Consider the following 13,863-nt stretch of genomic DNA (forward strand, 5'->3'; position numbering starts at 1 on the left):
GCGTAATTCAATGAGAGAGAGATAAGGATACGTCGAACGGAAAAGAAATCTAGAATTACTTATATTGGAGGTGAGGGGTGTACCGCGAGAGCACAAAGCAGTCGAACATCGGCGCTGATATGCGTTGCATTCCTTTCAAGAAAAAAATCGTGGAAGATGATTCTGGGGGGCGCTATTTGTTTATATTGTTTATAAATTCGCGCGACGCGTAATTCAATGAGAGAGAGATAAGGATACGTCGAACGGAAAAAAATCTAGAATTACTTATATTGGGGGTGAGGGGGGGTGTACCGCGAGAGCACAAAGCAGCTGAACATCGGCGCTGATATGCGTTGCATTCCTTCCGAGAAAAAATATGGAAGATGATTCTGGGGGGGCGCCATTTGTTTATATTGTTTATAAATTCGCGCGACGCGTAATTCAATGAGAGAGAGATAAGGATATGATTTTGTTTGCGAAAACATGTCCCGACGCGTTAGTCAGCCCCAAAATCCAATCCTCTTCAAAGGAATACCGCTGTTTATATTGTTTATAAATTCGCGCGACGCGTAATTCAATGCGAGAGATAAGGATACGTCGAACGGAAAAGAATCTAGAATTACTTATATTGGGGGAAAGGGGAGGGGGTAGGGTACCGCGAGAGCTATTTTGTAAGGATATGTCGAACGGAAAAAATCTAGAATTACTTATATTGGGGGTGAGGGGGGATACCGCGAGAGCTATTTTGTTTGCGAAAACATGTCCCGACGCGTTAGGGTATGTAATACAATATTGCTTAAGGAATACCGCTGTTTATATTGTTTATCAACCGGGTATGTAATATAATATTGCTTATACTTGTGATAAAACATCCAACACCCGCCCCGCAGCCCCCGCGCCACCGAAATCCCCTCCGTCCCGCGTGACGTCATTCCCCCGCTCCTCCGTAATCCCCCTCGCGCCTCACCCCCCCTGAGAGGACCTGAGTTAGAACCCGCCTTGTATACCTACTCACGTACGTACACACATACATATACATATCACATGTATGCACGCATATGATTTTGTCTCTTAAAGCATTGTACAGGGTGGGGAAAAATTATTGGTCAAGCTTTTGCCAGTCGATTCTACTCGTCGAGATCGCCAACATGGAGATCATAAACATGGTGCCGCAAAATTAACTTTCAAGGTCATTTTCAATGTCAAATTTTTTTATTGTCTTAGTCGATTCTACTCGTCGAGCTGAACAAAAGTCTCAAAGGGACCATATGCCGGAAATCAATATTTCATAGAGAAATCTTTGTTTCAAGTTTTTTTGCCTGAAATTTCCAAAAAATTGATTTTTATGAAATCAGAAAATAAATCTGATGCTTATAAAGTTCTTAAAATCATGTTCTGAATATCCTGATCATGATTAGCGAAAATCACCTCCCAAAAATGACCCTGAAAAATTCGTTTTCAAGGTCAAAAATCTGCTTAATCTACTCTTAGCGCTACCCAGGAACAACGACGTGGACGTGGTAGATTTCTGTTCCCTTCGGGGTGACTTGATTATTGTGAGTTCCCCTCGCCTCTCACTTCGGGGTGACTTGATTATTGTGAGTTCCCCTCGCCTCTCACTTCGGGGTGACTTGATTATAGTGAGTTCCCCTCGCCTCTCACTTCGGGGTGACTTGATTATTGTGAGTTCCCCTCGCCTCTTACTTCGGGGTGACTTGATTATTGTGAGTTCCCCTTGCCTCTCACTTTATCGTCGTCGACGCTGCCTACGAACAAACAGAACTGACCCATCGGCCCCAATAGCTCTGAGCAGTTGTGCTTGTCTGCCAGCTTCAACGTAACCACCACCGTTATCAATGCAAGCTTGGAGTCTCTCCACCAAATTATCTCGCACTCTACGGAGCACAGCTCGATTTTGTGCTAAAGTAGCAACCGCCTCTTCAATGCGATCTCGTAAATCCTGAGCCGTCCTTAAAGCCCTGCCTGACCCATAAACAATGGCTTTCAGAGCTCCCCAGAAATAAAAGTCCAGAGGGTTCAGGTCAGGTGAACGGGCGGACCATAAGTGTGGCGCAGGATTACGACCGATCCATCGAGTTCCAAAAGCTCGTTGTAAAAAAGCGCGGACTTGCCTGCCGAAATGCGGTGGAGCACCGTCATGCATAAAAAAAATTCGATTACGGGCATTCCTCGGAACCATACGTCGCAGTCGATTCAGGAAAGTATGACGTAGAAACCGCAAATACTCAACGCTTGACAATCGGTTTGAGAGAAACACAGGAGCAATATAATCATTCCCAAGTATCCTTGCCCAAACATTGACTGAGAAACGGCCCTGCTGAACTCTTTGGACCATTGCGTGTGGATTGCGTCTGCGCCAGATGCGAACATTTTGCCGGTTCAAAATGGAAGTGCTGGAAAAACTGGATTCATCAGTGAACACTATTTTTCAGAAAGTGCCGATTTCTTCGGATCTTGCGAAGCATCCACCGACAAAAACGAAGACGAGCTGTGCGATCACCAGATCGTAACTCATGCACTACCTGCACTTTGTAGGGTCGTAGGCCTTCCTCACGGAGAATGCGCAAGACTGTTTTATGATCAACCCCTACTCGCGCGCCTATGCGTCGTGATCCCATGACAGGATAAGTTCGAGCTAGAGCAATCACACGTTCCTCAATTCTCAAAGACACACGAGGACGACCTGCCCTACGGTGGCCAGCACCTGCAAAATTCATTTGCTCCTGATTATGGAATCGTTCATCGAGTCGTTGAAATTCTCGACGATCAGGCACGGACCCTGGACGTAATGGTCTGCCATTAGCTTGGCGTCGCAACCAACTAGCATAAAGAGCTCGTGCTCGTGTGTAATTACCATGAACACGATCAATTGCTCGAAGCATTAGACGTTGGTCACGCCCATCCCGATGCGCCCGATCACGGCCACCACGTCGAGGCATGCTACAGCAACGTTATTCTTAGAAAAAATTTGGTAAAAAATTAAAACAATTTTTTTTAATTTTCCACTGAAAATTGATTCAAGATCAGCGGCGGTCTTCTAATAATCACGAAAAAGGTCTGGATATGGATGGGAAGCTTCTTAAGCACAAGTAACGAATGTCTTATGGAGCGATATATTATTCCTCTCCGAGGCAAATGACCGTTGCTTTAAGGAACCAACAGCCGTTGAAATATTACTAGGTACCAAGATACCCCGAAGGGAACAAAAATCTACCACGCCCACTTCGTTGTTCCTGGGTAACGTTAAGAGTAGATTAAGCAGATTTTACACCCATGACAATTAATTTTACGAAATTTTTTGGCTTCTAAAAACTTGAAACCAAGATTTTTCTATGAAATATTGATTTCCGGCATATGGTCCCTTTGAGATTTTTGTTCAGCTCGACGAGTAGAATCGACTAAGCCAATAAAAAAATTTGACATTGAAAATGACCTTGAAAGTTAATTTTGCGGCACCATGTTTATGATGCAATGTTGGCGATCTCGACGAGTAGAATCGACTGGCAAAAGCTTGACCAATAATTTTTCCTCACCCTGTACATATCGAAGCAATAATCGTATACGCAGCGGTATGAATGCCGTTTGAGGGACAAACTCGCTTTGCGTGTGTGCGTACGAATATATGTACGTGAGTCTGAACTTGAAAAAGGAAAACTGAAGAACGAAAAATGTCCCAATTCTGATATTCGATCATCATTTCTCAGGATTGACTGCATCGATTTTATTCAAACTGGTCGCAATCGAAAGCTTATATTCACATTATATCACAAAAGTGTCGTTAGATTTTTGACTACAGCTTTAGTTTATTAAATATCTTAACCGAAAGTTTACTTGACGTGAAATTCCGGATAAGCTATTTGGTAGCGCCGCGTCGAGAACAGTGACTCTCAATGCTTGGATCCTGTTTTTTATGTACTTGGCGTCGCAACGCTACCGCGTCGCTTGATATATACGTCGATCATGGGTTGGGTAAGATTAGTCTTTTTTTGGGGTGCAAGGTGGAGGGACGGAACTCCTCCCCCGCCTACGCGTTTACTTAAAGAGCAAATGTAAAAAAAAAAATATATAAACACACTTTCCAGATAAATTTGCGTTCTATTCGAAGCCAGGTATTTCCCACTTCAGACACAAGTTAGGTTAGGTTATATCTTCCGGAAGTGGAGCATAGTGGGAGCGGAACCTATGTTGTCCATGCACGTACTTTGCAAGACGAAGCAAAGTTACATACAAACATATATTTCATTAAATATATTTCTTCTTAAATTTACATGATGTTGTAAAATTATGTTCTATTCATGAAACTTTTTTCATCAACTATATTTTCATTAACTATTTAATAAATAACAAGCGGCTAAAACCTCCTGAAAGTTATTCAGAAGGATGACTTTAGTAAATGTAAACAAAAAAATATAAACATATTTAGGATATAACGAAAAGATAATACAAGTAAATATGAAATTTCAAAATTGCATATCTCAGGAACGAAGAAAGACCGCCGCAAAATTCAAACGTTGTGTTACTTCGGAATGAACTCTTTGCAATATATGTCGAAATAAAAAATTTTCGAGCTGTGTAAAAAATCTAAAGTAAATATTTACTGAAATTAATTCACACAATCGTCTCGTACGGTACGAGCGAGTCCTCGTTGAGACATTAGAGCACACGTGATAGCGAGAAGACTAACTAACTATTACGAAAATTATTACGGAACCACGAAAGCTCTACATTCCGAATTGATGGTTCGGATGGTATCCGTTGCGATAAATGGAATTAGTCTGTAAATTCACTGAAGAGAAGAACGACTTGTTACGTTCAACTTGCAATTAAATGACTTCAAAAGCATTCTCAAGCCAGCTTTTAAAAGCGATCTAGTCACATAGAGAAACTCTCCAAGAAAAAAGCGGAAGCTCTAGCGAATTGTGCCGATCAATTGTCGATTGACAACGCGTTCAATCGACAGTAGTATTGATTGATTGATGCTTAATAATACAGAAGTAATCTAGCATTTGGAGAACGGAGCGAGTAATCGTTCGACAAGCGTAAGGATATTTGTTGCTAGCAATATCAAACGATCCTTGAGACGTATGATCCATACTAGCATAATCACGCGCTGATCATGTGATTGACACATGCGTGTATTTTCTTTTCGTTTCTCTTTTACGATAACGGAATATACCATCCGCTCGGATAAATGCGATATAATCAAGTCATCGATACATAGAATGTATTGAGCATCGATGGTAGGCAAACGCACGCTATAGAGAGAGAGGTACTACATGAGAGGCCTATATTTATTTCTTTTGCTAGCATCTCATTGTGCATAATTTTATCTTCTTCCAGATCTTATCTCTCTAGAGTAGGCGCGCGTTTGCGTATCGCGATGTTCAGTCCATTCTTCTGTTGATGAGTCAAGTACATCGCATGTCGTCTGCCAAAAGTGCTTGATACATTAGCAAAAAAATTTATTTAGAATGAACATAAGAAAATATATTTATGTACAACTTAAGTTATAGGGATTTAACTTTATATATTGGCATAGGGTATGTACCTAGAATTAAAGTATATATGTTGAATATCACTCGGTAGTTTCTAACACAAAACATAATTTTGAAATTACCTATTTATATCCTAAATGAGTTGTTCTAACAGTAACGACTCTAATTAATCCGTCGAAGTGAGATCCGATTCTTCCGAGTTTCCAGGCATTTGAAAATACTAGCGGGTTTCGCAACAGAACTGTCCAACTCGTGTCAACCTCTCGCCACTTCGAGCACTGTTGCTGTGTTTACAGATAGTTTGCACAAGTAACCGTTTCCAAAAATTACCACATTTGTCTGATAAGTTGCCGTCGAGTGAGACGTACTTCCTTCTCCTTGAGTAATAATGATTCGGGAACATGAAATGAGCATGGAATTTACAAGAAAGTGATTCGGACTGCGGTATAATCATCATAGTCATCATAGTTATCTAATATTTCTGAGCAGTCTCGAATTCAGTAAAGATAGGAGTGTGGGAGGAGGTCAGACGTGTCTATACACCCATTCGGCCAACGAGCGAAAAATGACTTAACTAAACTTTGATGGTGAAAACATTAAAAACTTGAACTTCGAAAGAAATCAAATCTACAGATCGAAAATGAAGTTGTGTCTTACTTTAATATCCCATTTATTTCAAATCTTCTGTAGATTTAACATAATATAATTAGAGATTTAAAAGAAACGTAAATCTTATACGAGATTATACAAACTCAATCGGTTTAAAAAAAGGATTTACATAAGAATCCATTACTATAACGAAGTATATAAAATCGCATGTAATAATTATGACGCGCCATATATAGAGCAAACTCGCAGATTTCTTTCTACAAAAATTGAAAGACATAAAAATCAGACGAAAAGAAATATAGTGCATCCATAATCATAAACATAGAATCATCAATTGTTGAATCATGATTTTAATTGGAAGAATATTAAAACCCTAGACAACGAATTTAATTTATAAAAAGGCTAGCTATTTATTTTATACAAAAGATTGCTATCCGTTTACTTTGAAGTCTAAAAATTTGTATATTTCGTCGCAGGTATTTATGGGTTTTCCAGATCAATACTCTCTCTTTTTATTACTCTTCATATATTTTATAAGATTATATATGTATGTACTTTTTTAATATTGTCGATAGTTTTACTGGAGATGGCACGAAGAGGACCAAAATGTTTAAATATATTCACTTTATCCTGGAAAGTTGAATTTTTATTATGAATTTCGCCTGTCAACATTGCGTATTTGGCTCTAATTAATCCTTTGTTTTCTAACAATTATCCTTTTTGTTTCTTGTTCTAATATGGCAAAGAGACACTAAGAACTTTAAAAGGATTTTAAAATAGAAAAAGGATAATAAAAAAAAATAATAAAAATTATTGAAATTAAGATTGTGTGTAACACTCCACAGATGCACAACTGACATTATAAATGTGATAGTTTGTGATGATGTGAATGTTTCCTATCATTATGACTTACCATCAAAATTTGATAACCCAGAATACACACCAAAGATGTAGCTCCGAAAAGATGAGCCAATAATGTTATGCTAAATGCTTTCTCTATTGATCTTCCCATCCTGAAAAAATTCATGTTATCTACATATTGAAATATCACTTCAATAAACGTTTTGAAAAGTTATTTTTCACTAATTACTTTGTTTTTCATACATTTATATATTATAATGAATATAGAATCCTAAGTATGATTATTACTTTGAATGTGCATTTTGAATTATGTTGCGGATTTTTCAAAGGACCCCGTACAAAACATATAGAAAATGAGTCCCGGTGAATTTATATAGTTAAAACTTTGGAAATTTATAGTTTACGTGATGAAAAGTTTTTATTGTCCCAACTTAATTCATTGAGCCGAATGAGCTCTAAGGATCGTCGAAAGTAGAAAATAGGCGATTGCTGCCGCCAACATGTAGACAATCACGTGTTAATTTTTCCTTTCTCTATTCCTACTTAATCTTTTCTCACTCCTCTTTTTTTCTTCATTTCTTCCCTTCGCTCTCTATCTCTTCCCTCTCTTTTCCTCTTTATTTTTCTTTCATTAATTTCCGTTATTTTATTTTATTTTGTCACTATGCAAGAAAATCCTAATGTATCAGTTGTTATTGATGTTTGAACAATTACTACAGTGTTCTATACATATACATACACATTTACACAAATGGGCCTTTCTAGGGCCATATAATGTGCAAATTCCGATTGTACAATCTTCCCGTGATGCACATTGGGAAACGCTAATGACAACGGTAAAACCCTTTAAAGAGAAACATTCAACTATAATCTAGAGGAATTTAACATTCAACTATAATCTAGAGGATCTAATTAGATATGATATAACGTTGAATCCTCGCTCGTAAAAAAGATGTTCGGAATCACGTAAAATAAAATATCGTAAAATAAAATAAAATAGTGAAAATTAATGGAAGAAGAAGAGAGAAGAAAAAGGAGGGAAGAAATGATAGAGAGCAAAGAGAAAAGAGGAAGCGATAATCCAACTACCGCTGTGACTCTTATGTGCCAATTTTGATTTAATTTTTTACCTCTTTCGTTTTCAATATGATTGTTAAACTATCATTAATAGATTTAATTTATTTTTGTCAGTTCTTAAACTTTCGACATATGACGACATAAATTTGTGAATGCAAAGGAAAAAATTTATTGTATTTTGTTATTATATTTTCCTATATAAAATATATGCGAACAGTAAAGAAGTATCGTTATTTTCCTATATTCTCGCCCCGAAAAACTTCCAACTTAAATAAATATCTGTTTTTTTTAAATAAAAGTTTAGGTTAAGTTAGAATATTTTCAGGATAAGAGAGAAAGAGAGTAGGGAGAGGAACAGAGACTCTCTTTTGCATACGCATTTTACAATAAAATAAAATAATAAAATAATGAAATACATCATTTTCCGAATAAATTAGAAGTTTATTTTCCTCTACGTGTAATCCTCATTTAGAATAAAGTGTTGCAAACTCATGTGAAATTATAACAATTATGACTTACTAACAATTATTATATAATACTGACAATACTAACATGATATGTCAAAGTCAAAATTATTAAAGCTGATAATTGAATTATTTATATATTTTCACTTAAAACATATTATTTTTAAGTTTAAAAAGTAAAAAATTTTGAAACGATATTAAACAGAAACCAAAAAAGTGTGCAACATGATTCAAAGTGCACGTGATTCAGGATTCCGTTATAATACAATATGATATAAGTAACAAAATATGCTATTTTCTCGGACGAATTTTCGTCACATTCTGCGCCATGGACGTAGTATCCATGGACTCCGCATATGATCAAAAAAGTGAAGCCAATAGATATATAGAACGAAACAGATAATATAGATATATAGAAAGAGACAGATAATCTAATCCCTCTGTTCTTTGTCTCTTTATGTGCAGAATTACAAAAAAAATAAAAAGAAAGAGAGAGAGAGGAAACGAGCTCTTCTATTCTTGCCCTCTTTCTAGATGTAGGCTTCATTCAATTAGATCAGAGCTGTCCACGTTTTGCACTTTTCGGCCGATTTCCGTGAGTCAACGCCTATCGCCCCCTCCTTACGTCTCGAGACCTTAACAACGAGCCATCTAACAACCGTAACCAAGACGCGCGACACTTTACTACAGGAGCGGCGCATCTATAACGCGATGCCGTTCCCTACGCCCCGTCTGCCAAAGGTCAATATTTTAAATATGCGAGTTCTTTAAAATTTAGATATCTCTTTAGATAATAATTATCTAAAGGTATCTAAATTTTAAAGAACTCGCATATTTAAAATATTGATCTTTGGCAGACGGGGCGTAGGGAACGGCATCGCGTTATAGATGCGCCGCTCCTGTAATAAAGTGTCGCGCGTCTTGGTTACGGTTGTTAGATGGCTCGTTGTTAAGGTCTCGAGACGTAAGGAGGGGGCGATAGGCGTTGACTCACGGAAATCGGCCGAAAAGTGCAAAACGTGGACAGCTCTGAATTAGAGAATAAAACAAAGTGCATTCGGAGTATGTATTTATATATACTACGTACATATTCTGCGCAGCATTAAGTTTCTCTAAATTGTAAATAGCAACCAATAGCAATGCGACGATAAATGTAAACAAAATAGTATCACGATACATAAGTTATATACAATTTTGCGGAATCTTGCACAAAAGAAATATAAAATTTTTTTTTATAATGTCGTTGTGTTTACTTAAAAAGTGTAAAAATACTTCACGAAATAATTTGTTTTTCATTCCCAAGAAATAGTCTTTCAAGAAAGTGATCATCTCATACATAGAAATGTCACAGACATATTACAGAATAATTTCGTTAAAACATTGCAATATTGCAAATCAGTTGCGAAACTTTGCTGCATCATTATTATAATATTGCGGCAATGTTAAGATGTTCGCTTTTTGTAATATTACAACGAAATATCATAGTAACATTGTTACGTCCAGGCCCGGAGAAGGATGGGTCGAAGGAAGGGCGGTAACAATGGTATTTTCTCGAAGTCGCACAGTAGAGATAAACGACTCGGGTCGAACGAACTTTAAGGCCCGAAAACAGGTAAATAGCTCTTTTCGAGTCGCTATTACTTTGTTTCGAACGTTCCTTCAGTGGCCTCCTTTTCGATAAGGGAATTTAATCCCTCAGAGCGGGATTAAGTGCGATTCTTAACAACTAAGAATGAGAGCAGAGAAAGGACCCCGCACTAAACCACGTGAAAATGGACACCGGTGAAAATGGCTGAATTTGAAATATGTTGTACCTTTTGGGTCACTGAACAAATGTTTCCTCAGGCAAAATGTCAAAATATAGACAGTTTCGTCGTTTCAATCCTTCAAAAGCCTGATGTCAGACCAGCAAAGATATCACTTTCGGATTAATGCGGTTATCATTATAAGGGAACAATATGAATTTTTAGTGAACAAAATAGTTAAACAATAATTTGCTTATGACAGTATTGTTTAAACAATTTGAAAGTGTCATTGTTTACAAGAACTGATTGCTGATTTAAAGTGGGAAAAATCATAACGGATAGCGTTTTCTTAACGCATTATTTGTTTTAAAATAAGCAATAAACAAATGGCTGACAGTGAAACCTATTCCAGTAGCCTGACCCTTAGTTATGAAAAAACAAGTACTGTTAAACAGAAACAATGATATTGAGTGTTTTTATTACACCTGCGATTAGCCTATATTGTAGTTACCGGAGTCTACCACGTGGAGGTTGCAGTGCGATTTTAGACTCCTTTTGGAGTGCTTTTTGTACGTTTCCCCTTGCCTCTCACCGTTCATCTATTCACCTAGTTCTATAGCATCATTTGGATTGATAGGCTGCGCTCTATTAGATGCATCCAAAATGTTATGTAGTAGAGACGTAGCATATAAATAGGATATAAAACATTTGGTTTATGACGTGCGTATCCAAGAAACCATAATACACTGGCAACGTGAGCACACGAGCCAATACTCCTAGCACCTGTTTTACAGGTACAGTAGTATCCATGAATAATGTTGTCATGAATATCATTATTGTGTTCATTCTCTTCAATGCTGTCGTATGCTATCCATAACTGATATTTTGCAGCATTGCGAAATCTAGAGTATAGTCTGACTCTTATAAAACCAGATTCGTCAATGAGTTCATCTAACTGAAACTCTTCTTGTTCGTTTCGTTGAATTTTATCCTGTATGTAAGAAGGTGCCAAATGAACTTGATATACACCTACCGTTAGGTCTCGCAGATGTTCTAAGGTAAGGCGAGGAAAGTTAGGCACCTGATGTTGGTTAAGTTTTTTCCATCGTCCATTTCTATTACGAAGATTGTCCGCTTCTACTCGCGCTTGCACAATATTAACAATTTGGGATTTCTCTAACATTTCTCTCGCTAGTTGCGCATTGGCCCCTTTCATATGGATGAGAGGGTGATATCTGTTTATTATCGCTCCAGCAATTCGATAAAAGTCACCAAGATTATGTATATGCGGTACATTAATTATTTGAGAGAAGAATTTAAACATAGACTTTATGTGATCGTTTCTTGCTTCAACTAACCATCTTGTTTTTGTGATTAAACGCGATTCATTTGCTTCTTCTGTTGGTAGTTGACTCTGCTCCCGTTGAAGAAGAGCTGGCATTTTAACATGAATGCCTATGCGTTCAAGCCATGACATAGCATCGCGATATCCTCGATCTACTATAAAAATATCACTATCTTGAAACCATTCTTTGATAGAATCAACATCCCTTTCGTACTCATTGCGCAGCATTGCAGCATCGTTATTTCGGGAGTCCGAAAAGTAGAGACCTTGAATCGCAAGGATATATCCATCTGGAGCAACAACCAAAGCAGGTTTTACTAAGTGTCGGCCTTTGTGAACACAATAAGATTGCCGCAAAACTCGAAAGTTACTACTCTTAGGGATATACGAGTAAGTATCAATGTAGCGATAGCTCTAGGCACATTCGGCTCTGGATTATACAGTGCGTTAGCAAATTCCGTAACGTGTCTAGCTATGTAGCCTTCTCTCGTAATAGCCTGAAATCCAATATTGCTAAATACAAATCGTTGCATTAAAGATTTTCTGACCGTACCTATGGCCAGACTTACAGCCTGTCTACTCGAATAATTGAATATTACCTTCAGAAATTCATCTGATAGCCCTTGTCGTAACTTATACAAAAAAGTCAGCAAATCTTTTTTAGTTATATATTTGTAGCCTCCAGTTTGAGGTACTCGATCGCAAAATGTAACCAGCTCGCAAAATTGATCCTTTGTTATAGGATTAATGGATTGAAATTCGTTGTCTGAAAAACAATTCTCATCCTCATACCTCTCTTGATTAATAGCCATTGTTTCTTAGTTGCTGCAAAAATATTTGCAACTCTTCTCCTCGTATAACATAAGGTCTATTAATTGACTGTACGCCAGGGAGTAAAACTTGCAAGAAAAATCTATTTTCATCCAAGTGGTGCGGGCAAGATCTTACGTTAGGAAATACATAAATGTCCATAAGAACAAAGACTTTAATTCTACATTCGACAGACAGTCTATGTGTATTATGGTCGATGTGACATATAACACAAGAATGATTTGCTACTTGTTTCAAAACGTTCAACCTTAAGCAAGCAGGATCACGTTGAATAGCTGCTATTTCATCAAGAAGTGAACGATTACAATTTATACAGATTCTAGTGACATTTGTAACAGCAAGTGGTGGCTGATCATTTTCGTCATGTCTACGAATAGCAATGTCTCGTTTGTTTGCATTACCGTCACCATCTATTCGCGCCATTTGCGCTGGACCAAATGCTACGTTACATATGTAACACGGCATTCGATTTCTGAAAGCCATAATGATAAAATATAATAGGAGTATACGATAAATTATTTTTTTACAAGCTCGTTCGATCACAATTCCAGCCTTGGTGTATATATTAACTTGGACAGTAAAATATCTCAAACACTAAGCCCAGCAAACAAAAATGTTTCAGACAAAAGTTTTATGGTTTCGAGGGGGCCATAAGATGGTATCATTGGTTTGACCTTGAAGAGTTATTTGAAGGTCACATGAAGGTCACCTTCAATTTCTTAAATGGAACCTACTATTTGTCATTGCATATTCTTGTAGCTTATCTCGAGAGCTTTCCAAAACACTATAATTAAGTACTTTTTTGTTAAGTACTTTTTGAGTTATGAGGCTTGAAATAATTTCTTAATTTTACATAAACCGTAAAATATCTTGTAAAATATTCATTTTTCGATTATCTTACCTTAATACTTTTACGTACAAAATAATGAGAGGAATCAATTGGTCTAAAGAAAACACATAGTTGTTTTGAAGAAAAAATATGTAATTTGCAATTAACAATTCCATATTTTTTCTTAAAAACAACTATGTGTTTTCTTTACACCAATTGATTCCTCTCATTATTTTGTACATAAAAGTATTAAGGTAAGATAATCGAAAAATGAATATTTTACAAGATATTTTACGGTTTATGTAAAATTAAGAAATTATTTCAAGCCTCATAACTCAAAAAGTACTTAAAGAAAAGGTACTTAATTATAGTGTTTTGGAAAGCTCTCGAGATAAGCTACAAGCGTGTGCAAAAATATATAGGGTGTTCCATTTAAAAAAATTGAAGTGACCTTCACGTGACCTTCAAATGACTCTTCAGTGTCAAACCAATGATACCATCTTATGGCCCCCTCGAAACCATAAAACTTTTGTCTGAAACATTTTTCTCTAAAATGCTTTGTTTCCGAAATAATTGCGTGCGTTAATTAAAATGGCTCACCCTGTAT

At 36.9% G+C, this 13,863-nt stretch overlaps 1 protein-coding gene across 1 annotated transcript in view; it reads right to left on the bottom strand.

Annotated features, from left to right (window-relative positions):
• Window positions 1-13,863, bottom strand: part of LOC145974544 (odorant receptor 4-like) — a 166,828-nt gene that overhangs the window by 124,071 nt on the left and 28,894 nt on the right. The window contains exon 5 of the mRNA XM_083104449.1: window positions 7,018-7,117. Coding sequence (XP_082960575.1) covers window positions 7,018-7,117 — 100 coding nt within the window. The remainder of the gene's footprint in view (window positions 1-7,017; window positions 7,118-13,863) is intronic.

Source organism: Camponotus vicinus, unplaced genomic scaffold, assembly GCF_025532165.1.
Source record: "Camponotus vicinus isolate PSW18456_S1 unplaced genomic scaffold, iyCamVici1.0 SCAF_7, whole genome shotgun sequence".
NCBI classification, from domain to species: Eukaryota; Metazoa; Arthropoda; class Insecta; order Hymenoptera; family Formicidae; genus Camponotus; species Camponotus vicinus.